Source organism: Harmonia axyridis, chromosome 1, assembly GCF_914767665.1.
Source record: "Harmonia axyridis chromosome 1, icHarAxyr1.1, whole genome shotgun sequence".
NCBI classification, from domain to species: Eukaryota; Metazoa; Arthropoda; class Insecta; order Coleoptera; family Coccinellidae; genus Harmonia; species Harmonia axyridis.
Window position 1 is genome coordinate 72959157 of NC_059501.1, and position 27597 is coordinate 72986753.

At 33.5% G+C, this 27597-nt stretch overlaps 1 protein-coding gene across 28 annotated transcripts in view; it reads left to right on the plus strand.

Moving 5' to 3' along the window:
- The window catches only part of LOC123679986 (voltage-dependent calcium channel type A subunit alpha-1), a 312605-nt gene that overhangs the window by 271308 nt on the left and 13700 nt on the right, over positions 1 to 27597 (plus strand). For 9 of the 28 annotated variants that reach the window (XM_045617641.1, XM_045618083.1, XM_045617804.1 and 6 more), the window contains 17 exons: positions 334 to 535; positions 1493 to 1657; positions 5124 to 5234; positions 11865 to 11975; positions 13520 to 13603; positions 13815 to 13844; positions 14997 to 15059; positions 15501 to 15683; positions 15777 to 15868; positions 16296 to 16449; positions 17031 to 17158; positions 18712 to 18914; positions 20298 to 20509; positions 22394 to 22426; positions 23455 to 23639; positions 23781 to 23790; positions 25787 to 25911. In XM_045617641.1, the coding sequence (XP_045473597.1) occupies positions 334 to 535; positions 1493 to 1657; positions 5124 to 5234; positions 11865 to 11975; positions 13520 to 13603; positions 13815 to 13844; positions 14997 to 15059; positions 15501 to 15683; positions 15777 to 15868; positions 16296 to 16449; positions 17031 to 17158; positions 18712 to 18914; positions 20298 to 20509; positions 22394 to 22426; positions 23455 to 23639; positions 23781 to 23790; positions 25787 to 25911 (2091 nt within the window). Of the gene's footprint in view, positions 1 to 333; positions 536 to 1492; positions 1658 to 5123; positions 5235 to 11864; positions 11976 to 13519; positions 13604 to 13814; positions 13845 to 14996; positions 15060 to 15500; positions 15684 to 15776; positions 15869 to 16295; positions 16450 to 17030; positions 17159 to 18711; positions 18915 to 20297; positions 20510 to 22393; positions 22427 to 23454; positions 23640 to 23780; positions 23791 to 23892; positions 23936 to 25786; positions 25912 to 27597 lie in introns of all 28 variants that reach the window. The other 19 variants (XM_045618630.1, XM_045619290.1, XM_045618870.1 and 16 more) reach the window with 15 other exon arrangements.

A 27597-nucleotide genomic window follows, 5' to 3' on the forward strand; every position in this document is an offset into this window, starting at 1 on the left:
TATGTCTCCAAATCCCAAAAAACTTCTCACATAAATTCATTCCAATTTAAATAATTTATAATTATAATAGTTTCTCACGTGAGCCAAATCTGCACAAAAAAGGTTAAAACCATCATTTTGATCTGTGATTTCATAATTTCCACATTCGAAAGCATAATGCGTTAGAATTCAATTTTAGTTTGAGATTTCAGCTGAAAATAAACATTATATAACTTTGTTCAAAATTGTAATTAGGCACTTCTGCAGATGTAATATAATCAAATGTACTACCGAAATATATGAATAAATGCAAAGTCTTGAATAGTTTTCTATAAATTTTATGTTTTTTTTCAGGGTGCTGCAGAATTCCATGGCGGCCACTTACGTTGACCAAGGCCCAATACAGAACTATCGAATAGAGATGTCCATTTTCTATATTGTATATTTCATAGTGTTTCCTTTCTTTTTTGTAAATATATTCGTAGCCTTGATAATTATTACGTTTCAAGAACAGGGTGAAGTGGAACTTCAAAGCGGAGAAATAGATAAAAATCAAGTGAGTATTACACAAAATATTTTTCAATGAGTTCTTGTGAATTTATTTATATACGAAAAATATTCATCGCATTATTGATTTCATTGAATGTCGTTTCAAGAACGATGTTATCATCTAATGCTTTGAACAGGTACTTGAAAGCAGAAATAAACGATACACCTCGTTTAGTTTAAAAATGACGTCTGGAAAAATGTTTTGAAAAATATTTCATCATCAATACCTGAAACTCTAGGTACTTGTATAACGATAAAAAATCTTCTTTACTGAATTATGTAGCCCTTTTTTGGTTTTCCTCATTACCCATTTGTACTTGAATCCATATAAATATGCTATACCATCTGTAGTACCTTCAGTGTCTGAAAATGAACTTGACAATGAATTTGAAAGTGCGCGGTTACAAAATGTAATCTTCGAATTTCTAATATCCAATTTCATTTGCAGTAAAAATTTAGAAAGTATATAACTTGTTTCAAATACATCTCATTTTTATATTAACTTTTTTAAGAACTTCTCAATTTTGTTGTTGAGAATCAATAGTAAATATATTTTCCTTTACATCATTCGGAATCCAATTATCTTTCGCTCACATTTTAGGAGCAGATCAAAAATGAATACGTTTTTGAACAGGTTTTGACAGTCCCTGTCGACCGCCGCGTTTGGATGACCTTAGCTGACCAATCGCAATTCTATCAATTGCGTAGCTCCACCCAGCTATGCGATTGCTAGAATTGCGATTGGTCAGATAAAGTCGTCGAAACGCGGCGGTCGACGGAGACTGTCCGAGGAAATCTTACCTTTAGTTCGTGAAAACTAAATTAATCACACACTTCACATTTATTTCAGGGGCAATGACATAATCTTTTTCTTTTGAATTTATGAACCATACCAATATGTCGAGTCCACAAAGAACTCGAAATACTACATACTCCCTGATTATTAATTAATATCTGTTTTCAGAAATCCTGTATAGACTTTACGATACAAGCCAGGCCTTTGGAGAGGTACATGCCAAATAAACGGAATAGTTTCAAATACAAGATTTGGAGGGTGGTCGTTTCAACGCCCTTCGAGTATTTCATCATGCTTCTGATCGTATTTAACACGTTACTGCTGATGTTGAAGGTATGAGTTATATGATTTCAAGTCGAATAAATTAATGTTACCATTTGCACACTGATATGAACAGAAAATTTAACAAGAAAAAAAAGTCGGCAGCCTATAGAAGAGCACCAAATTAGAAGTATAATATATGTTTGGGGGGCACTAACAATTCGTCCTGATTTTATAGTGACGGTCTAACTGGTTTTCATTCGGCAATTTTTCTATGGAAATGAGTTGATTAATTGAAAAATTGAAGAAACATTAATAACTATCCTATTTGGCCTTCCACGCTTTGTCATCTATAATATTTTTAGAGATGACTATTTCATTGTGGAATTGATATGCAGTATGCGCCATGAAAAGCTTCCATATTTCGAAAACTCACGTTTTGGTCTGTCCTATACGAGGTGTGGTTTTCTTTATAGCGTTGGGCGAAACTTCAAAAGGTATCGACAGTGACTCAGCAAGAATGAAAGCACTTTATATATTTGCACACATTCACATAATCACTCCTATTAATTGCTTGGTTTCGATGGTTATACTATCAACAAAATTTCAAAAAGAAATTGACCTATATCAAACATATGAATATATTTTCAATGGCATACGATATATTTTTCAACATTTTCCCAAAACTGGGTGCATCCAAATAAGTGTAAAAGTTTTCAGGGAGCTTCTTTGAAATATAGGAACTAGATATGGCGCATCCTGTATAAAAGATGAGAGATCCAATTTTCCGCCCTAACAGAAGCTAACTCTACAGAATGCAAAAAATTAATACTGAGGAATAGGGGATTTTCTACCAAGCGATGAAAATATTGAAGGCATGAAAGATATTGAAAATAACATAAAGAAATTGAACGCCTCAAATAACCAGAAACTGTCCCAAATACGCAATAAAATTCGGCAATGTTTGGCAAAAGGGACGCCGACAAGTCTGATGTGTGTATGTGGTTTTTAGCGTTTAACAGTACTATGAGGGAATTTTGCGACATCAGGATCTGGATCTTTATGAGTATAATGTAAAATGCGGCACCTTTTATTATTTTTGATATTAATTCAATTTTTTCGTCCTGTTGTTTCAGACCCAATCAAATTTTATTTTGTACTTTGAATTTCTTAACATGCCAATTTTGTTGACTGAGCTTGTAATTTGTGCGCCCTAGACGACCTCCTACCTTGAGTAACCCCTAGCGATGGCCCTGGATCGCCCAGTCAGATACTTACCTTGCTCAAAATTGATTAATTTCCAAACACTATATTTATTCCCTTGCCACATCGAAGAATCATTCAGCTGAATATTCATGTGACTAATTTTATCGATTCCATAAAATGTAAATGTAACAAATTAAAATTCCGTAGTTTGTAGTGCCTTGAGAACAAAATTGCCAAATGAAATACCATAAATAATCTTTTGTAGTCCCGTTATAAGAGCAGGACTGAAAATGTGCCGCACCCCTATGATTGTTACACTTCCAACAAACACAGTGAATGCAAGACAGCAAAACATTGTGCACTGTTTGTATGTCAGTAAAACGTTATTATTCTGTAATAAATAGCCTTCATGAAATTCGAGTAATATTGACGCTTTTTGTATTATCCGAAACCACTAAATTATTGGTAGGCTATTATTTTTAGATTCAGTCTAGACAGCCTAGCATAAGTTATCTCTGATTCATACCGGATTATTCGATACTACAATTCAACAGCATGTTTTTATTGCCGCCAAGAAACTGAAATGTGCTTTCATGTGGATTTATCTGTTGTTTTGTATCTATATGTTGTCATTATAATTATCATTATTGTTTTATGTTTTTTGTGTTCATAGCTTTTTATTGTGCTTCCAATTGTCTTTATTTCTTTAACTCGTGGATTCGATGTTATGTATATAATCTTGTTTGATGAGATCATTCTGGAAAAGGGACAATTCTATAATCTGAATATAGATAGATGATTACCCGCGTCTACCAACTCAGATATTACATTTGAAAGTTCATTTCAGTAGAACGTAACGAAATAATTTGAAAATTTAAAAAATCAATGCATACTCAGCATGTTATATGTTTAAGTGTTGTTCTTCAAATCTGGATAACTTGCGCGCTGCACCCTCTTGGATGTTATTTTGTGTAACGGACATTTGATTCAGCAGAAATTGAAAGTATAAAATGAAATTAGGCATTGCTCTGGCTGCAGTGCACAATTATTACACATACCTCTCGTAGATATAGATGTTGGTCGGTCAAACCCTTATTCCTCTCTTAGACATCTCTATAGATTCACCTGCTACATATTACATCATTCTTTTCACCATTCATGTGAAAAACTTGCCATTCCTCAGAGTAATTCTACAGATTTAGTGGTATCCAAATGTTAATGTTCTGAAACTAACACCAGAAATTCGAGGTATATGTCTATATAATCAGCTTTTCCTCACGTTATATTCAATACATTTTGTGTCAATTATTATTCATATCAAAATACAGGGTGGACTTATAACCATTAGCCATAAAAAATGAATACGATATGTAAATCATGTATAATTAAAATTCACAAATCAGGTGGTTATTCCCAGAATATTACATTTCCAAAGTAAACTTTAATTTTAAAGTTCTGTAATACGAACCTGTAACTTGTTATATTTTGAAACAATGAATGATAATTCTTCATTGAACCTTCGAGTTATGGATATCAACCCTACATTCGTTTTATATCCAAAGAAAAAATTGCATCACCTCTTTTGATGATCACTTTTTGAGAGAAATTTCCAGAATTGCTGTTGCACAATTATTTGAAAAGAAGCAATTTGCTTCAGATTATTGAAACTGTAACAGGTTCAAGCCTCAGAGTTTTTTTCGACATCAGAAGACGGTTATCGACCTTCAATGGCACAGTGATTACTTTCGCTGGTATTGCGTTTCATTAAAAGTAATTTCCAATCATTTTTGGTACTTCAATCCATTGCAAATTTGAAGAGGTTATTGGTTCCTCCTGTATATTATTTGTTATGACATTAATGACTACAATTTATGTTAACCGGTTGAGTGAACTTGGAGGGCATCAGAACATTGACAAATTTTTCATATCTCATGTGAAATAAAATGTCTATTTTCAATACTTTCATTTATGATCTTCACATAGTAAATATTATGATATCATAATATTGAATTCTGCATAATTGCGATTTCAATTTGTTTTACACAGAGTGATGAAATATGATTGCAGTTGGGGTGTATACTAGATTTACGATACCAATATGACCTCAGCTAAGCGTTTGCTCAAGTTGGACATTGATGATTGTCACATTCAAACCTACAACTGCAACTCATTGTACTATAGTCTTTTGTCATTTGCCATTCTGTTGGTGCGGTCAGATTTGTATATAGCACTAAATAGACATCAGATTTTGTACAATTTGAGCAAATTACAATTGGCGTATAGCTATAGCTTGATAAAGGGGTTAGTATGGACACGTATTGTGTGTTAACAGTTTGACAAGCAAGACGATACCTTCACCAATACACTTAAGTACCTCAACTGGGTCTTTACCGCCATGTTCACTGTGGAATGCATTCTCAAGATATTAGCCTTTGGCGTTAGGGTAAGCTCATTAGTATTAGATCAAAGAGTGTTTTTCGAGTTTATACACTCATGTAGTAGAAAGCTAATATCAGCAAATACTTCAAAAAAAGCGAAAAATTATCGAGCTAAGTAATATGATGTTATAATTTGTATTCAACCGTATTCTAATAAGATATATGTATCAAACACCGTATCACTTGAATGTATAACCAAATCCTAAAGTTAAAGTCAAATCTCATTTCTTCAAATAAAATTTTTCCTATCATTTTCATTCCTAATCTTCCTTCTCCAATCATTTCCACCTAATAGCTTCTTAATTATCACTTTGCTTTATGAAATGGTTGCATGATTGTTGTTTTCTGCATGTTTCGCATTACACTAGAACACTCTACCGTTACACTGCAAGAAAAAAAAATGGGGTCCACACGAAAGCCTATCGAGATCTGTTATTGTTCTCTATAGTTTTCCATCAAGGACACACTTCAGAGGTGCTCAACTACAATGGGATGCACAAGGAAAAGATATTTCAGAAGTTTTATTCCGTGCGATTCAATATTCATTCTTTGACTCTCTTCTCAAACATGAGTTCATCATTCTCGAGCAAATATTAGACTAATAGAAATTTCAGAGTGCATTTGTTGGTGTACTTTTTCATGGTAAATGAAAATTGAGGCGAGCTTGTAATCTTAGTATCTATTTATCGAAAAACTTTTTTCTTTTCAAATGAATAGCCTTTTTTCTGACGAATGATTATGCCAGTAGTACTTTAACTGTTTTTGAGCGCTCGTTTGCCGAAAATAACACTTCGTCACGATATCCGATGAAACCGGTTCTCAAATTCAATTTTGTACGTTTGTTCTTCCGGAAACAAGATAACCCTCATACAGAGAACTAAGAAGAAAAAAAATTGCGAACTTTGCAGTTTTCCCATCATTTTTCTATTTCCTTCCTGATTTCCACGACATATTCGAATTGAGCACTTAAATAAATAATAACTCGTGACCAGATAGCGTTATTTCAAAAATAATGCATAAGGTTCAACAAAATAATTGTTGAAGATTAAAACTGAACATCCATTATCTCTCTTTTGCTTCGAAAACAAGGAAAACGTCATAAATTGATGATGAATGATTTTATTGATTTCATATATTCCACTTTATAGGTTTGTGAAGTTTATTGTGAAATATATACAGGGTACGAAAGTGATTGTAACGTCTGTGAGATAAACATAAGAAAATAGTTTTACGGCGTGCTGACAAATTTTCAACTCTGGAAAAACTACCTACCCGTGTGGGTTCGACTCCCGCACGGGGAGGTACTTTTTCCAGAGTTGAAAATTTGTTTGCAGGCCGCAAAACTATTTTCTTATATACAGGGTGCTTTCAAATTGGACGTTAACCTTGGAGGACGTGTTAGTATGACTCATTTTCTGTATTTGAGCCATATTAGTGATAATCAAAAATCAACAGTTTACGAGATATTTGACTTCTTTTGATTTTTGAAAAATTTCTCACCGTACTTCATTTTTCGTGAATTTCTTCTGAGTTGACCAAATTTGATTATAATTTGGGATTATTTTCGTGACTAGCGAGGAGTACGAATATAAAACCGTTAGAACAGACGAAGCAGTGAGAAGATTGAGAGTAAAATTCAGGCGAAAAATAACAACTGGAGAAATAAGAAAGAGGGCACGTGCTTGAATAAGGAATGGGGGAGTTCATTTCAAAAATAATTTATTAATACATTTCCTAATGAAATTTTGGGTTCAATTCCAATAAAAAATATATTACACTACACATTATATTACATTACTTTCTTTGCTTCTTTCCCCTTTCAAATCAAAATCTGCTGAAAAAAAACAAGTGTCTGCATTCTGACGAAAACTTTTTAAGGGAATGAAGAAGAAAGTTTGCAAGTGTTCGAAATAATTAGATATGTCATACATAAATTGTGGAATTCCAAAGTTGCAGGCAAATTTGTTTGAAATTTACTATCCTAATTCTCATATACCAACTACCCAACCAAACCAAAATATACTAATTCTTATTCAACATCTAATACAGCATTGCTTTGCTTTTTCAAACATATCATATCCTTTTCTGATGAAAATAATCCAATATTCAAATAAAACTTTGTTAACGTACAAAAAATTGACAACAAATGAAGTAAGGTGAAAAATTTTTGAAAATCACAAGAAATCAAATATCTCGGAAACTTTTGATTCTCGGTTATCAATAAATATGGCTCAACCAACAGCAAATGATACAAACACCTCCTTCAAGGTTGACGTCTAATTTGGAAACACCCTGTATAGTATCTATAGCCATATAATGAATTCAAAATGGCGACAAATGAAAGTGATACAGATACTAGCTCCCAAAAGGACGGTGAAAATAGTGATAATAAATGTCATTATTGTGTTAGAAAAGTTAAAGAAAGTGTAAAATGTGGCAAATGCGACAACAATTTCCACAAATCTTGCATGCTACGTGCCGCAAACCAAGAAAATGCAACATGTAAACATGAGATGGTCGAACCGAATACGGCGATAAAAATGCTTGAAATGGAAAATACACTTCTCAAAAGGCTTCTACAGGAGATGACAGAGAAAAATCAGGTATTGATGGAAAACAACTCCCTTCTAAGAGGAAAAATAACACAAATGGAGAACCAAAACATTCATAAAAAATCATATGCACAGATAACAGATAACCAAAATAACCCAGTTAATATCATAAACAAAACAAATCCCATAACCAAACCTATAATGAGACCACAGAAGGAAAATAAAACGGACAATCAGAATACAGATCCTTCAAAAGTATTTCAATCAACCTCTGTGAATAAACAACTTAACCTTAAAACGAAGAATGTAAACACTCAGAATCAAGAAACGATAAATAAACAAATGGAACATGAGCTCACAAATATAGATGATGTGAACGGATTTAAAGAAGTCAAATATAAAGTTAATAAAAGACATAAAGTTAAAACAGGGACTGGAATAAATAATAACACAACATTCAAATCATCCAAATTGAATGAAGACAAAAAAGCCTGGCTGTTTATATCAAGAATACATAAAGATGTTACAGAGACAGATATAATCAAATTTATCGCCAATAAAGGAAAAGTACAAGAGAATAAAATATCAGTGAAAATATTGAACTTGAGGAATAATGAAAACATACATTATAACAGCATCATGTTAGGTGTCCCTTTTGAAATGAAAGATATTGCATATGAAAACGATTTCTGGCCAACTGGAATAAAATACACAAGATTTGATTTCAAAAGGGGACAACATTTTTTAGACAAAAGACCCCCCATAAACAATCAACTGTAAATGATCAGAAAAAACAAAACAATCAATATAAAATCACAATCTTTCATCAAAATATAAGATCAATTGGAAATGCAACAGAAAAACTAGAAAAACTAACAGACGAAAATCCAGATATAAAAATAGTATGCATCTCGGAACATTGGAAAACGGAAAAACAAATCATGCATCACACCATAAAAAACTTCACTTTAACGGCTAAATATTGTAGACCACTAGGAGAACATGGAGGAACTGCAATATTTGTCAGAAATGACATAGAATCATGGGAAAGACAAGATATAGGGAAAATATCAAAAATAAAACAATTTGAGTGTGCTGCCATAGAGTACCACTTAGACCACAAAAAATGGATATGTCTTGCTGTATATAATGATGGAAATACAGAACAAATTACAACACAGTTAACACCTATTTTAGAAAAACTCACAAAGGAAAACTATGAAATAATAATAACAGGAGATTTCAACATCAATATGCTACAAGAAAACAAAACAAAAAGAGATTGGACGAACTTCCTAAAAACCTTCGGAATCGAGCAAACAATATTTGAACCTACAAGAATAACCCACTCAACATCAACATGCTTAGATGGTATTTATGTCAAAGTAAACTCTCCTTATAGCACAGAGATATTACAAACTCATATATCAGATCACCTCGCACAAAAAATATCTTTTTCACTCAATAAAACTATTAATTATACTCACATAAGAGCGTTATCTGAAAAAAACCTCAACGATTTAAAAAAATCATTATCCCAACAGAACTGGTCATCAGTTTATGAGTGTGATCAAAAAAACATTAATGAACAATTTAATATATTCCATAATATTTATCTTGAACACTTCAATAACAGCTGTCCTCTCATAAAAATTCCAATAAAATCTAAAAAACACAAACCAAAACACAACAATATTGAAATTCAACAAACAAAACATGAGTTAGATATATTATTTATACTGAGCACTAAAAATAAAAAATTCTGGAATAAATACATAATAACAAAACAAAAATATGATAAACTGCTCACCAAAAACAAAACTGACAACTTCGGAAAACTCATAGAAAATTCAGACAATAAAAATAAAACAATCTGGTCCATTGTAAATTCTCTACATAAAAACAATTATGATACCCAAATTCCTAGGAAACGAAACATGGAAAATTTAGCAAATGAATTTAATGAATACATCTTACATGCTGCTACTAACCTTACTAAAAACATAAACCAGAAAAAAAGGCCAATGACATACACCAAAGCACAACATATATTTACAACACAAAAAATTAATGAACAAAATATAATGGATATTATCAAAAAGTTGAAAAATAAAACCTCAAGTGGAATAGATGAAATCTCAAACAAAACAATTAAACATACCAAAGAGGAAATAATTCAGGTAATAACATATATCATTAATAACTCTATCACAGAAGGATATTTCCCATCAAAACTTAAAACAGCAGAAATACGACCGAAATTCAAAACTGGTGACCCTGAAGATTATGGAAATTACAGGCCCATTAGCATAATCTCATCATTTGCAAAATTATTCGAACAGGCATTCTGCCAGCAAATAATGGAATTCTTCATATCAAAAAGACTACTTGGCTCAAACCAACATGGATGCTTGAAAGGAAAATCAACACAAACAGCAATATTCCAATTTATAAAAAGAATTATGGAAGCCTTCGAAGATTGTGAACTGGCACTAGGAATATTTCTGGACCTGTCCAAAGCATATGATTGTCTTGACCCAGAAATCCTCTACCAAAAACTTGAACACTATGGAATACAGGGAAACGCATTAAGATGGATTAAATCCTATTTCTATGGACGTACGCAGCAGGTTAAAATTCGGATAAATGGATCAGACATAAAATCAGAAGAACGGCAAATCAAGATGGGGATACCACAAGGCAGCGTAGCAGGGACAGTAATGTTTCTCATTTATATTAATGACTTTGGTCATATTTCTCTGATCGAGGACCGAACAGAAATAACAAATGTTCACTATGTAGATGATACAAACCTTCTAACAGTACAACCATTATGGCCTGATCTCAGGAGTATAACTGAAAAAATAATGCACTACACTGAAGAATGGTTAGAGAATAACAACTTAATACTCAACAAAACGAAAACCAAGATGATATTATTCCATCCAATACACTCTAATATAGAAAATCCTAGGAAAATCAACATAAACAAACAAGAATTCAAGATATCAGAACACACAAAATTTCTTGGTATATACATTGATGGTGATATGAAATGGAAAACACATATAGCAAACTTAGAAGACAAAATTGCATCATCATTGTATGCTTTCAGAGTAACAGCTAAATATCTAAATCCTGAAGTAACGAAAACTGTATACTATGCAATGATAGAATCAAAATTGAGATATGGACTGATATTTTACGGATCTGGAAACATACAATCCCTTTTCAGACTCCAAAAAAAAGCTGTGAGGTTAATATGCAGCTTGAATTACAACCAATCATGCAGAGGATTTTTCCGGCAGAAAAGGATATTGACATTATATGGCTTATACATACAAGAATGCATTCTGTTTATACATAAGAATAATGAATTATTTGAACAATACAAGAATCTGAAGGAAAGATATGAAACTAGAACACAGAATTATAACTATCCCAAATATAGACTAACAACAACCCAACAACAAGCAGAATACAGATGTCTACTATTATACAATCATCTACCAAATGAAACAAAGAACATCACAAACTACAAAATATTTAAGAAGAAAATATTCTCGATGTTGATGGATATGGAACCCTATTGCCTACAAGATTATTTAGGAAATAACTAGAAAATATACTACTTTTTTGACAATATTTCATTTCATTTCATGTTGTGAACTTGAGACGATTCTGAAATAAAGAGTATTTATTATTTATTATTTATTATCATACACAGCTCTGAACGAGCGCTCAAAAGCACATGACTGCACGTCAGTACTTTCCTCGAACCTGTGAGTGAAATAAGGTTTTTTCAACACAACCGCGAATTGGTTTCAAACTTGACGGAGTGCGCGCATCTTAATTTGACAGCTATGCAATTTCCACATGCGCACACTCCACCCAGTTCCGATTCTCGTACTTGTTGGATCTAACCTTAAATCCGGAAGTGCACTCTGATCTTTCCGTGACGAGATATTTTTTTTGAGGACGGAATTTTCCTTGGTAAGGTACTGCCGACTTTTCTTGCCTTTCAATCAAATCAGGTAGGCACCATAGCTTGTAGATTAGAGCTACATATGTGAGTTGTTGTAGTATCACGAGTCACCGCCCATGATGTCGAACATATTGGCTGCGATGAACATTATTTTTACCTTCCTCTTCTTATGTGAAACCGTACTCAAGCTGATCGCCTTTGGAATCAAGGTAAATGGTATAGCTACTAACTCAGAAAACTTCAAAACAGCGAAGGTTTTTTACAAACGATGCATAAGTGAATGATAGACAGTTCTGAAAATGGTATATATAATATCCTGAGCGGTGCCGTTGTACATGGTATTGCGCACAGGGTGGCGCCATCCTACGGGTGTAATGTATGATTTTCGTCATTTGTATCGAAATACGAGTGTCGCATTCACATATGCTGAAATTCTGAGAGAGTATAGAAGAAAACACTTCTTCTGAATGTTCGTGGTAGTGTTTAACTCAACTCTTCTCAGCCATTTTGTACATATTAATTCTAGATTTTTATTGGGTTTTTCAATCAAGTGGCTTTATTTCTTTGGGAGTTAACGTAATTCCTGTTTTTTTTTTCTTTTTCGTTAACTCGTAGAACTAAATCGGTCTTTCATTCCATTTTGTATATTCATTTAGTATAGTTCGAAATAACCACATCAAGATTTGTTTCGTTTTTTCAACCTTCTGATTACCAGTAGGTTTTAGTACACTGAGTAGATTTTAGATGGCATGTTCAATCCATACCAAATGCCTTACCTCCCATAGATATACCCACATTATAGAGACATTCAAAAAATCCCCTAAGTAGAGAATTTGAAGGAAATTTTATCACACTGTAAAAATTGAATTATTTTTGAACTCATACAATAGATATAGGTATTCGAAATTGATTTCAAACGCTAGTTGATACGATAGGATAAAACATTATTCCGTAGAAAAACATTTGAAATGGCATAATTATTTGAATTGATCAAACTACTTCGTTCATATCATTTGATTTGGAACTCTTTTGTCTTCTAAAGTAAAACATTTCAAATTGATGTAAGGTCTACGAAATAATGGTTAAGGTCTAAAATCATATTCTGTGATATGAAAAATGCAACACTTAGAAGGCGTTGGAATTTTGTGTCCAAATTTGGCGGAAATGTTAATAAACTATAGTTGAAGGCTGTATGTAATTGATCAAAGTTTCATTGAGAATAATCTATTGGTTATGAAAAATTTGATTTGATTGTGTCTACTTCGGAATTTTTTTCGTTGCATTTCCTGAGATTTGTGAAATAAAGAGAGAAGCCTTTCGAAATCCGATTTACCTACAGTACATTGCTTCGAAGAGGGTACCGTCAATATATTGCTGTGGCCACCTAGATTTCCCTAATTTTTGTCTATCGAACATGTGCACAGACACTGATAGCTATTAGGAATTATTGCTTGGAATGCAATACAACACAGCGGTGCAAGTAGATTCGACTCATGGGGTGGGGTTACCCCCACTGTGAAAAAGCAAAATCTCAAAAATTTATATAAATTTTCTTCTTTAATTTTTTCTCATAATTGTTTTTATTTCTTCGAATCAATGGATGGAGTTTTTCTCCCAATTTCAATCAATTATTACCTCTGACTTGTTGAAAATTTCTGCTGATCAAGGTAAAAAATCCCAACGATTTCTTGGTACTGCATTTTTTATATCGCAGAGTATCGTTATGCTCTGACTAATATTGAATTTTTCCCAGAACTTCTTCAAGGACCCCTGGAATACTTTTGACTTCGTTACAGTCATAGGAAGTATAGTAGACGCCATGGTTGTGGAGTTTGGAGTAAGTCCTTTTAATTTTAATAGAAAAAAAAAACCTGAAACAGAACAACATCTAACACAAACACAAAAATTCCTCTGTTACCTCTGTGGGATAAAATGAATTGTGTAAGCATAAACGTTTTGATGCACTTTTGGCACTGAAATGCATTGGATCAACTGTTTTGTGCATTTATATGATTTTTTATGTACTAAAATTTTATTTTCCATTCAAGGAGAGGGCCAATGCCATAGCAAAAGAGAGGGTACGTTGGAAATATGTAAAATTAAAATTTTGTCGAATTGGGTGCTTCTGATGATTTGAGACTGTTCAGTGTATTGAAAGATGATTTTTTCGCTTCTAATGTGGCAACTACGATAGTGAGCACAGTAGTTTCATAAAGATTTCATCATTCAGAAAAAAGTTATGTAGATTTTACAACAAATTTTATAATTTCCTAAACTTGACGGGAGATCAAGACCTAAGTAGTAAACCAAGTGTATAACTGACCCCAAGGGTTTTGTATAACCAGTTTTTTAAAAAGAAACCTCGAAATTCGGTGAAAAACGGCGAAAGCAAAGTTGTACGCCTATGTATATAAAGTAATTCAAAAATCTATAGATTTTTTGTTTCACTTATACGTTCACTCGTGAGGTGAAAATACGCGTAAATAATGAAATTCATAGAGAAGATCTTTCAATTGATCAACTTCACCTATATTCTTTTCAATTTTAGATAGGTACCTCCAATCGTTTGATAGTTGATAACTATTTTTTTCTTATTATAGGAACAACAAATGAAACAGATCGAATTATTTCATTTCTAATCATATTATTCAACAGTTCTTCTCTATTATCACGAGGGTTACACTAAATTAATTGAATGAGTAGTTATAGGTACCTATCTATCAAAGCCAACAAAAATTAAGCACAGAGTAATAGTTCTCCTTAAGAGACACCTTATCGGTCGACTATGAAACTACTCAAATTCTCCTGTTCCTATATGGACTGATATTAGGTAACATATGGGAATCTTCTTCATCTCTCAATACTTGATCTGATAATTTGTCATTACAAATTAAAGAGTGGTTTGAAGAATAATTATATATTCTGATATTATTGGGGCATAGATACTGTAACAGTCAAAAATTTTTTTACTTTCCATTCCTGAATATGATCTATATTTCATAGTAAACATCAGAAGCATTCTGAACTAGTTACCCAACATGATCTTCCTAAAATTGTAGTAGAGAAAGTTTAGTATATAGTCCCCATATGGCAATTTCAAATGACAAAGTACCATTTAGTGAGTAAGTAAAGTAGAATGTAGCGGTTGATTGGCTTGGTAGGAGTAGAAGAGATTAGTTGATAGCGCCCTGTGTGGTGTCTTGTCTAATGTTGATTTTTTTCACTTATAGTTACGTAACCCACGTAATGCACCTGAAATGGATATATTTACCAAGATCGTGAAATATATGCAGGTACATAATATGATATTTGAGAATTTTTGTTTCTGTTGGGACATTTGTGTAAATATGGAAAATATCGATATGTTATATTTGTTTGTATGCGGAAAAATTGAATTTGTGATCAAATCATTTCTATCTATTTTCATATCATCTTCTGAAATATCATTTATGTCATCTGCAGTCTTTGATAGCATGTAAAATGAGAGCTAGTAAACATGTAGCCAAAATTGGTGAGTATAGAAAATGAAACTACAAAACACACAACACTACACATTATATAAGAAACAAATAAACAAATATGACACGAATAGTCCATAGCCAATAGTATAGATTGAACTTCTAACTATAGCCAGAACGTAAATCGATTAGAATGACCTTTCTGCTTTTGTGGCAAATTTCAATTTCAGCGATATTTACTTTACTGGTTTTTAAAATTTTTGAATTCATTTTCAGGAAAACTCTATCAATGTTGGGTTCTTGAGGTTATTTCGAGCAGCTCGTCTGATTAAACTATTAAGACAAGGGTACACAATACGAATATTGCTTTGGACATTTGTCCAGAGTTTCAAAGCTCTTCCTTATGTTTGTCTTCTAATAGCTATGTTGTTCTTCATTTATGCTATAATTGGGATGCAGGTAATTGAAATATTTCTTTTGGAAGAAAATCTTCCTTTTGACTAATATAAGCCAGTTGACATTTATTAAATGTTCATAAATTTATCTGTTTAGGTTTTCGGCAACATAAAAGAGATACCAGGGGAAGACATAAATCGACATAACAATTTCAGAAATTTCGTCCAAGGCTTGATGTTACTATTCAGGTAGGTTTTCCATGGTTTAACTTTAATTTTTTCTACCTTCGTTGATCATTTTCGAAATCATGAAGAACAATGTAATTTTTACATTATGATTTATTATTTCCTCTTTCAACGCAAAATATCTGGATAAGTGAAAAAAATAGAAAAAATGATTGAATATCATCGATTATAATTGTTTTACCCAATTTCTGAGTTTCATAGATTTCAAAATGTACACTGAAAATTTCAGGGTGTGTTTTTTTTTTCGAATATAATCCATCGAGAAACACAAATATTTATAATTGGCAAGGATTAACTGCAATTTTACCAACATCTTTAATTACTTCAAAACATGTAGATGAACAGGTTTAGAATTTCAATTAAACTGATTTCCATTTCTATATCTGAAACTTGTGTCTACATAATCAAGAAATACTTATTTTCATTTCAGGTGTGCCACTGGTGAAGCATGGCCCAGTATAATGCTGTCATGTGTCAAACATAAGGAATGCGATCCAAATGCGAACAAACCTGATCCTCATAGTTGTGGTTCTAATTTGGCCTACGCATACTTTGTGTCCTTCATATTTTTTTGCTCATTTCTGGTAAGTCCATGAGGTGATATAGTCTTCAACATATCATTAACTTGTATTCAATAAATAATTCATCATGTTATGTGCCAATACCATGTAGTATTCGGCTGACAGATCGAAATCTGTGCAGAATCATTTCTTGCAGTTCGGACTGGGCACAATGATTCTGCACAGTAATAGTCTAATGTTATCGGGGTTTTGAAAAGTTGGAACTACGAAAATACAATCAATATATACTGTTAACCTAGGTCATTTCGAAATAAATCAATCGAAATATATTAGAGATGAACTCTTTGTGGTTCTACAAGGAGTCTGCAGAATATACCGCATCAATAATTCAAAGACTTAATTCAAAGTGTGTCAATGTAGGGCACTTAATCTTTATTAATCTAGTAAAACTCTTCGTCTGCTATTGGGTTTTTTCGTTTACTTCGGTTTCAACTTTGTTCTTAGAGTTACTTTCTTTCGTATAATTTTCTCACGATATTGTGATAAAACAATTTTTTCATATCATATCATATTTTGGTATTTTTAATATCATAAAGAAGATATAGAAAGTATTGCTAGATTTTTGACATTTGTGCCTATTTCAGATGTTGAATCTCTTCGTCGCTGTCATCATGGATAATTTCGATTATCTAACCAGAGATTCTTCGATTCTGGGTGCTCACCATCTGGACGAATTCGTTAGAATATGGGCTGAATATGATCCGAACGCAACGTGAGTATAGTTATTTATAATACAAGTGCAGAAGGCATTGATATTCTTCCACGAGTTCAAAATTCAAAAACGAGCCACGAAGTGGCGAGTTTTGGAATGAACGAGTGGTAGAATGAGCCTTCTGTACGAGTATTATACATTATTTTCTCCAATTCATTGCATTTTCATTGAAATTAATGAAATATTTCCATAAATATCATTTAGTGATTTTTGCATTGAAAAATGTTGGTTGGCAGAACTGATTTCTTTAAGGCAATTTGATGAATTGACAGATAAAGCCGTAGCGGAATGTTCGGAGTGCCAACATAGAATAATAAAATATAACCATGAAAACTGTGCGTTTCTGATATATTCTCGCACGATTTTGTTCTACAAGATGTGGAAGAATGAACGGAATAACCACAGAATTAGAGAAAACATTTTTCACCTACACCTTTTCAGGATCATTCCTTTAACTTTCATAACAAATCACAGTTTGAGTCCGGATGCATAAGAATATCACATGTCCTGATTGAACACAATTCCTCTCCTATTGGCAAAAGCTGGCCGCTTCTGAACGATTCCTTTCTTCAGACGATCCAATTGTTGACAGAACAGTTCCGAGTTAACAGTTGTGCCAAAGGGGAAGAAGCTCATAGTGAATAACTTTCTGCTTATCCCACCAATCACACAGCAAAACCTTCCTGGCAGTGAATCCTAGCTTGGCCACCGTTTCCGCCGACTCACCGCGATACGACCACGACCGTTTTCGCTTGACGTTGTCGTAAAAGATCCACTTTCCATCATCAGTAACCAACCTTTTCAGAAATTGGTCCATTTTATTGTGATTCAGTAGTGATTCCCAGATGAAAATTCCGTCTGTGAGGTTGTTTTGTGTTAACTCGTGTAGTACCCATACATCAAGCTTCTTTTTGAGACCACACTTATGCAAATAATTCCAAATTAGCTTACCTAAATTGGCCTTTCAGTGATGCATCTTACACCTCGAAATTTTCGGAAGGGAATGGACCAAGCCAAAATTGCGCGAGATTGGCTATTACACTATTAGGACCATAAAGATTATTTACATTTTGCTCGTCTTCATCGAAAAAAAAAAAGTAAAATATAGCTTATTTTCTGTTTGCTAGTGTCCATCTTTGACGCGCGCTCAAACTAAACTGAGTCAACTAATCACAAAACTGTTGTTATTTTTGTAGTACAAAATCTCATCTTTCCAACCTAATCGGACTCAAAAAACGCGAGATACAGATAACTAAATTACTAAAACCATTTATTGGAAAAATAATGGATTTCTTTTTACTACACCTAATATGACGATCCGTATAATAATCTGTTTTATAATCTGAAACAATATAAAACAGATACGTAGATGTCTATATGCTAACGTTAATCCTTAGATGGATGCTCTGCACCTTAATTAAAATTTTCAGAAATTAATAAACTAATGTTAAAATGATGAAAACAAATTGTATTAAAGTTACAGTGTTGAATCAGATAACATGCTTTGCTTTCGTCCTGGAGCAATTCATTATTATACAAACATGTTTTTTCAGGGGCAAAATTCACTACACCGAAATGTACGACATGTTGAAGAACATGGATCCACCGTTGGGTTTTGGCAATAAGTGTCCAAACAGGTTAGCCTATAAGAAATTGATACGGATGAACATGCCTGTAGATGATGAAGGAAGAGTGAACTTCACATCTACGTTGTTTGCACTTATCAGAGAGAACTTGGCTATCAAAATGCGACCAGGTAAGTTTTCACTTCACTTCAGATTGATATTGCGAATTGCGATTGTAATCTGTTGAACTTTCATTGGGCCGTATTCATAAAAAAAAAGGTTATGCTTATACTTGCAGAATATAAAGGAAATCCTTCAGCTCCCATTCATAATATTCCGAGTAAAACCTTGTACTAATAGAGTATGAGCATATTCTTTACGAAAAGTATTTGGTTATTCATAAACGTTACCTTTTACTCTAAATCAAAAGGATATCCTTCAATAATTTCGAGTGTGGTCAGTAGCAGACTCAGTCGTATAGAGATCAGTTGTAGCGATGGCAGATATTGTGGAACTGAGAGAGATTAAATACTACAAAGAGCGTTTATCAACAGCTGTTCGTGATTACAAAGGATTATATCGGTTTCAAGAGGAAAATGTGCAATGGATTGCTAACTGATTTTTTTCTTCAACCTTCCTTTCATATTGTTTATTTTCTTTAAACAGCCTTTCGCATCCAGTGCTTTACCAAATGTTACTTCGTACTTCCTGGTAATATTTTCAATAGTCTCATCGTTTCTAGCTTTTATTTTTGGTATTTGGGATTTTTCCAATATCACGGGGGCATTGGCAATTTCATCTGCTATGAACTGCAGTTTGGTTGTAACATTATCTTTTTCTGTACTTTCACTATCGCTGCTTGACGAATTTATTTTCTCTGATCGAAGTACTGTACTCAAATAACACCGATGCGAAAGAAATACCGTCGATAAAAACAATCGAAAACATGTTGACACCTGCCGCGGCACAGTCACAAGCCAACATGCCAACAACCATTTACTTATTCTTAGAGGATATTCTTGCAAGTATGAGGTTATCATTATGAATACGAAAAAAAGGAAATGCTCATACTCTTACCTTTTCCTTTAATTCAAAACCTTATATTTACAAGGATATTCTTCAGTTTTATGAATACGGCCCATTACCCTAAGAGAACGATATTCGATAATTCATGTTCACAGATCATCATGAAAATAAAATATTCTTCACAATCTAGCCTTCTTGATTGCTTATCGCATTTTTCGCCAAGACGTTAGGTATTGTTTACCGGTTTCTGTTTAATTTTTAAACATCTCCCTAATATGCATTCTATCTCACAAAAATGGAGTACTAAAAATAAGAAAATTCTCAAATATAAAAAACTATCTATATAAAAATCAGAGATATTGAGACGTACCGATCTCAGACAACGGGTACCAATTGTTTTCGATTGGTAAAATATAATATTTTCCAATTATTCATGAAATGGACTGTCATTCTATAAACTCTAAAGTTTAAAAGATGTCATTCAAGTGAATGTAACAATCTTTCTGAAAAATTATTAATTTCATCTCCATCTTTGAATCTGTTTTCAGCTGAGGAAATGGACCAGGCCGATATGGAACTGAGAGAAACGATAAAAACCATATGGCCCCTACAGGCCAAGAATATGGTTGACCTCTTGGTACCTCCAAGCGACCAAGTAAACAGCAACAAAATGTCGGTGGGTAAGATCTACGCAGGTCTTCTGATCTTGGAGAGTTGGAGAAGCACCAGATTCGGCCAAGAGGAGCCTTCTGGATTGCCGGTACGTTCGAAGAAATACTGTGACATCAATGTTAACAGAGCACACAAAAACGTATACATATTATACATCAACATGATACATTTTGACAGTTTTACAGATTTAAACGCTATCATGTGGCCTACAAGAACGATTGTTCAATGTGACTGCTATGTGTTCTTTCCCCAACATTTAGGTTCACTGTTTTCCACTCATGGAGAGGCAAGAGAACAAAAAATTTGTTTTGGCAATAATTTTTTGATATTAGTGAAGTTTCCATTCTTAGGCAGATTTTGTCAGGAATCTATTTTTCATACAAATTTTAAGAAGAATTTGTAGGAAGAATATCTCCAATTTTGTTTCAAACTGAGCAGCCACGTGGTGATGTTCTCTCTCAACTGTTAACATTTTTTATATTGGAATTCTTCATTTTTATTTCGTTTTTCGACTTTCTTAGTTATTTTATAGATGAATGACATACTTGAGATCACTGGAAGTTAAAAAAGCTCAAACTAAATTTGGACTAACACGGAAAATGTGTCAAGGTTAAAACTTGTTTCAAAAACAGAATTGATGAAAGATTTTTTAAAAATAATTTTGTTCATAACCAAATTTTTTTGTGGACATCAATATCTTGCCTCTTTATGAACTTGTTGAGATGAAAAACAATAGGTAGTACTCTCAGATGTTAGATACATGTGGAGAAACCTTAGATGTAGTGTTATCACTCTCACAATTCCCAATAGATACTTCTTTCTACATTGATAACCCATCAGCTCGGTGACAAGGCACTATGACACAATTAAAGAGAGAGATATTCGAAAAATTTGCTGCCATCCCGTTCTGAAATATTCAATAGAAAAACAAATGATGAAATTAAGAACTATATCTTCAATTATATCTATCGATATTACAATAATAAAAATACTTTCTACAGCATTCTTGAAAAAAAATATTTCTTAATGTGTTGAGACATCTTTGACAAATCTTTGAATCAAATGATTGTCGAAACTGACTAGAAATACCTACTATCATTGTATCTAATCTACAGATTCTGAAAATCATTCGCGGAATATAGAATCTATTTGAAGAATACGCCGGTCCATATATAAAATCTGCTCCACAAAAGTTAAGTTCGAAAATTTTGTGAAAATTGCCATTCTTGTCTACCAAATGTTCATTTATGAGAAATAGAATGTTTACTTTATTACATCTTAAAGGGTTTTTTTTTGCTCCTCGTTTGATATTTTATTCGGTCCCAAGCATATTCTTGTTGTTTGACTTTCTAGGAATTCTGGATCAGTTCCTGTTCAACATTCATACAATTAACTATGATTTAATTGAGAGTTAGTGGAAGCTTAGTTTCCCGACTCGTCTATCGATGTCATATTTGAAAAAATGGTGGCAAAAAATGAAAACTTTTGAAACAGTCTCAAAATGTCTGAACTTCCTTTACTTTTGTGGAGCAGTATATAGCACATTATACGACACGACAAATAATGAAGTATTCGACTGGACTAACGTAGTGGCCTCTTCGATGCTACATTGGAAAAAGCAGGAGAGAAAATATTCAAACTGGGCACGAATAGAAAGAAGTCTTGATTGTCCATATGTTATATGTTTATTGACTGTGGCGTATTGCAAATTCTATATTCCCTCAATGATTTTCCGAATTCTTATATACAATGGCGTCACAAGGGGGAATTACTATGGACATAAACCCCCCATTGATTAGAAAAAATTTCGAGTAACAATAAAAAGAAATAAAAAGATTTTGTTTTTCAAAGTGGGGGTAACTAGTTACGCCACTGATGCTTACTATTCGCGAATAATTTGATGGTGGCATATTTTCGATGTTCGCAACCTTTCGTCTGGAATTTAGTGCCTGATTATGCATTTGTATTTCAGGGATTTGGAAATAGTCCTTCAACAAATCACGCGGTAGTATGATAATATCAAAACTTAGTTTTTCTCTAGAATGACCACTTAACAGATTTTTCATTCATAGAGAGTCCTGCTGTAGATTAATTTGTAATTTTCTTATTAGAATTTCTGCCTGTTTTTTATGCACTCGTTGAAGCAAACCCCAACAGTTTCATCTCTATGCAAGTTCGACAATTTCAGAGTACCGTCTGATCTACATCGACATTTCCTCATAGTGTCATTCTAGTTCTAGCTAGCACAATTTTTCATCACCTTACAGCAAATTTTTTCAAGTAAATTCTTTGGAAACCTTTTTCCCAACTGTCTCTCCGCAAAATTTTTTCACGACACTTTTGTAGGTTCAATTTATGATCTTCACTCAATTTCCAGAATTTTGCATGTTTTATTTTAGGCTTTTGGGGGGTTTTGAACTGAAGGAATATATTGCTGATTAACTTGTTCTTTACATCACATATTATGTTACTACACATTTTGCGATGTTCAGAACATACATATTGATCTTATGCTGCATATTTATTGAAGTTCCAGTTGCATGTTCTTTGTTAATGTACTATATGATGAAGGAAATTGGCTCTCAATCAACTTGACAGGGTTTACACAAAAAAAAAAGAAAGTTGAAAAAATATTGTATTCAAATGGTATTCCACAAGGTTCTATTTTTCTGTCGCTCCTTTTTGGCATACTTTGAAAATGTGAGGAAAGAGCTTACAATTTCCAGTTTCTCATCATGTAATATGAGTTGATACTTAAAAGATAGTTCATTTTAGGGTTTCTTGGTAATGTATAGTTTTAGCTTAAATTCTGCATGCATTTATCGAGATTTGAACTTTCACTCGTTCGATTCCAACCACTTACTGGGTTTAAGGGTAGTTCTATCAGTTTTTTGAAGATAGAAAGAAAAGAGATGTAGGTTTTTTATTATGTAAAATAGCTTGATTGAAGAGTATTGAGTGTAAAAGAGGGATTTGAAGTTGAGAGTGTTATGGATTGGTAAATCGCTTAAGTAAACATTTGTTGGATGACAGAAAGCGTCGTTTTTTGACTGCCTCTTGGATATGGCCGGGCATTTGGGAGGCAGCCGTACAGGATCATTGAGTTTGGAGGGTGCCCCCCTTATGGGGGGCCAGGAACACTCGGATGCCCATGTTCCAGAAGAAAGCTCCCTTGCCACTCTAGCTCGAAGAAATACGAAGAGGAACAGATCGCTAAGGTAAATTGAATGTTAAGAGATAATGTTGGAGAAGCTGACATAGTTACCATTTGAGATATTTAGTGTTAAATTAGAACAGAACCTTAGAGTTCCCTCCAATAGAAATTCAGACCTCAATTTAATTGTGTTTCTTTGTTTCAGGAGCAAAAAGGTGAAAATAACAGTCCTATAGGTGGTATTCCATAGAATTAGACCCAATCTTAGGTTATTAGGAGCGATACAAAAGTTTTAATTGTCAAGAAATTCTTTACAGATCAAGATTAAGGTGTTAGACTTAGTCCCGAATCATAGCGAAGGTATTATTAGCTGTTATCAGCAATAGAATCAAAAAAATTAGCTATACCCACTCTCTAACATAGTCTCCTAGCTCTGTTTAAATGTTGTGTCTTTTAGTGGGTTTGCGGAAGTAGTTGAGCACTTTCAACTGTTTGCGACAAGTTATAATGAAATGAGTGGAAATTAGTAAGATCTTTCAGTATTTATATCGAGTTGGATACGGGAATTAGCTAATTTGTTTAGAGTAACCGTATTGAATCTTCCAGCCTCAAAATGACATTATTGATGTCATTTATGTGATAAAATATACCCAGTGACATAATGAGTGTTAAAATTTAAAAGCAATCATTCAAAAAACTCAAAATTATCATATAGGGTGCTTTCGGAGATGATTCTTTTTTTGACAGGTGGAAGTTTTTTTCAAATACGAAATTTTATTTTATAACATTTTTAGCCGAGATTCACTAGAACTGATATCTACGTACTAACATGAAAAATGCTCAAGACATTTTTATGTGAACTAGTCGAACTAGACAGCAGTGGCGTAGCGAAAAGCTGTGGACACAATAGAAATAAAAGCTTGGTTTTGGAAATAAGAATTGCGTTTATCTGTTTCATTCTCTGGTTTCTATGACTTTTAATGGGGCCATGAAAATTTGAATTCCTTTAGTAATTTTGATTTTCAATTGAATGAGTGATAAACGTTTTTCAAAAATATTGAGAAACGGTAGGAAAAAGTCTTTCACACGATTGGGACCAGAGTCCAATACATTATGGATTTCTCTTGAATCGATAAATGGATTTTCCCTGCTCTATTCTGGATCTATACTAGATATGCTCCCAAAATATACAGGACATCAAAATTCTTCATTTGGTTTTCCAAATTTCAATGTCACTCAGTATATTACACTATAATGATAGCTTAGAAAATGTCTGAATTGTTATTATTTTTGCATTTGTGACTTGTCCTATACATACCTTGTTTGTCTAAAAGGATCAATAAACTATTATTATTATTATTATTATTATTATTATTATTTGATTTCGTTTAATTTATTTCTATCGGTCTCCACAATAATTTCGTGAATAAGTTATCGAAAAACCCCTAATTACTGAAAAATCTTACTCCACAAATATCTATACTTACCAAAAAAAACATAACTTCTGTAGAAAAAATTTCATCAAAAATTTGCAAAAAAAAAGGAACAAATTATTCATGCATCTTCAGGACTCGGTACTGGCTAAATGTAAGTGTTCGGTTCTTGTCTCGACTAGAAAAAAAAATTGCAGTTAGAAACCACAACTAGATTCCAATTGGGAAATCTTCAATTTTTCAACTAACGAGTAGATATTTCTTATTGCGTTCATTGTTTAGAGCACATCTGTATCGTTACTTCTTAGAAGGGACTAACGTTTCTGCTAGCCAATTTCAAGCATAGTTAAAATTTTTATGAGAGAAAATATTTCCCACAATTAAGCTTAAATTTGTGATGTCTGTTAGATATCTAATCCTCCTATGAAACTCTCAGCTTACATCGTGATAATTAACACTAAAACAAACCTTCATTGGAAGATTTTCTATAGCATGATTCTCAATGGATAAATTCCAAAAAAAAATTACAATATTATTATTTTCTCTCATGAAAACTATAGTAAGTTCTAACTAGACTTTTCAATCTGTTATTGCATTCTATTAATACTGTTTGTCTGAAAGTTCTGCATGGTTCTTGCATGTTTTAACAGGACCTGTTATGAATGGAATATTCTTTCACTTAGTCTGTTCACTCGAAAAAAACAAATAGAACAAAAATACAATCAAATTAAAATGTTCCAATGAGAGCTGTCTTTTGGAACGGTATGTCATATTTCAGGCGCTTGCCGAACTGCAGGAGGTTCTGGGATCGAGGAGACCTTCCTGTGATAGCATGGCGGACCAACAGCATCTTCATCCTTCTTCTAATTATGGAAATAATCACAGGAGATCACCTAGTCTTCGGTATGTTGAAAACGTATTAATATAGTACGCCATTATGATATGATATAGATGTAGGCTTGGTTAATCGATCGTCTAGAGGTATGATTCGATTACCTGGCCTTTCGTCTTTTTCCACGCGACTTTATTGGATTTGCAATAATTAAACTCTTTTGAATTATTTACATCTATTTACAAAGCCACACTTATACAGTACAAACTCAGTATTGAGAATATCTTAATTACGTCTTAATTACAAGTTTCTCACTACGGTACTGAATTTCGTCTTCAACTCGAAAGTTAATTACTCGAAACGTCTTCGATTATCACGTCTTCTCGTACCTCAAGTTTTCAGTCGTCTCGTCTCTAACTTGTTCGCGACTCGTCTTAATCTAGTCCGCGAACCGTCTTTTCGTCGTACGTCTTAAGTTGACCGACTGAACTTGACTCGTCTTCGTCTTAACTTGAACTCTAGCCGTCTTCGGCTTAATTTGAACTTTACCCGTCTTCGGCTTAATTTGAACTGTCTCTCTGCCGATTGGAACTTACCCTGTCTCGAATATCGACCTCCCTTCTTTCGGCTTGACCACACCCTTAGGAAAAGTACCATCCCCTAGTCCATTAAGAATTTTGCCGTACCGCCCACAAAGATCTTCGCGGATTGCTGTAAATCGAATATTCTCGAAGGACTAGAACCTGATACACAGATGTGACACATCTGGTACGACCGTGTTGTCTTCGAACTTTCCCAACCCCCCAATAAATCTCTTCAAGATTTACAACTCCATGACATATCTTCGACACCGCGAAGAATAACACATCCTTTTTATATTATATGTACAGTAACAATTCGTTCCCTGTGAATTCATTGAAACTGTCATTTCCTCGACATTTGAACAAATTAATAGGTCTCCAAGCATCCGGTTGACCATCTCAATTATTTACAGGGAACAATAACTGGATCCTACATAGATACAGATTCGAAATGCGGAATGCGATACTTTTTCGTACGCCACTGCTTTTTTGCGTCGTCCGAACAAGCAGTTATGTTTGCGAAACATAAAGTTCAGAACTTTTATTTTAAAAATCACAGAAAAATTCAGAAAGCATTATTATCATATACCTACATATATTACTTATTTTATTTCGAATTGAAAAACTAGATGACTGATGTTAACTACATTGGCGTACAACTTTGCCTTCATATAACAAAATATCACAAAATACTGAGCATAACCTGTGAACCGTGAATATTCGGTTTGACTGTCAACGTGGAAGCATGGCCGGGATACCCCAATGATTTTCTACGCTTGGGATTATCGTAATCAAATGATTTTTCGTCTCCAGTCACCATGCAATGTCGAAATTTCTTTCGTCTTTGTCTTGCAAGCAGCTGTTTACAAGCAGACAAACGCCGTTCAAAATCTCTCGGTTTCAACTTGTACGACACCCAATTTTCTCGTTCGTTTCTGAATCATTCCCAGGACTTTCAGCTTTCAGGCGTTTTGAAATGGCTTGTTGCGTCACTGCCAATGATCCTGCCGATTCTTGTTGCATTCGACTTGAGTCTTGATCAAGTAATGCCTCTAATTCTACAATCTGCATCTTCGAACATCTTCTCTCTTCCACCGCCATACTGGTCTTCGACGTCAAAATCACCGTTCTTGATGCGTTGAAACCACTCTCGGCACGTTCTTTCACTTATAAAGG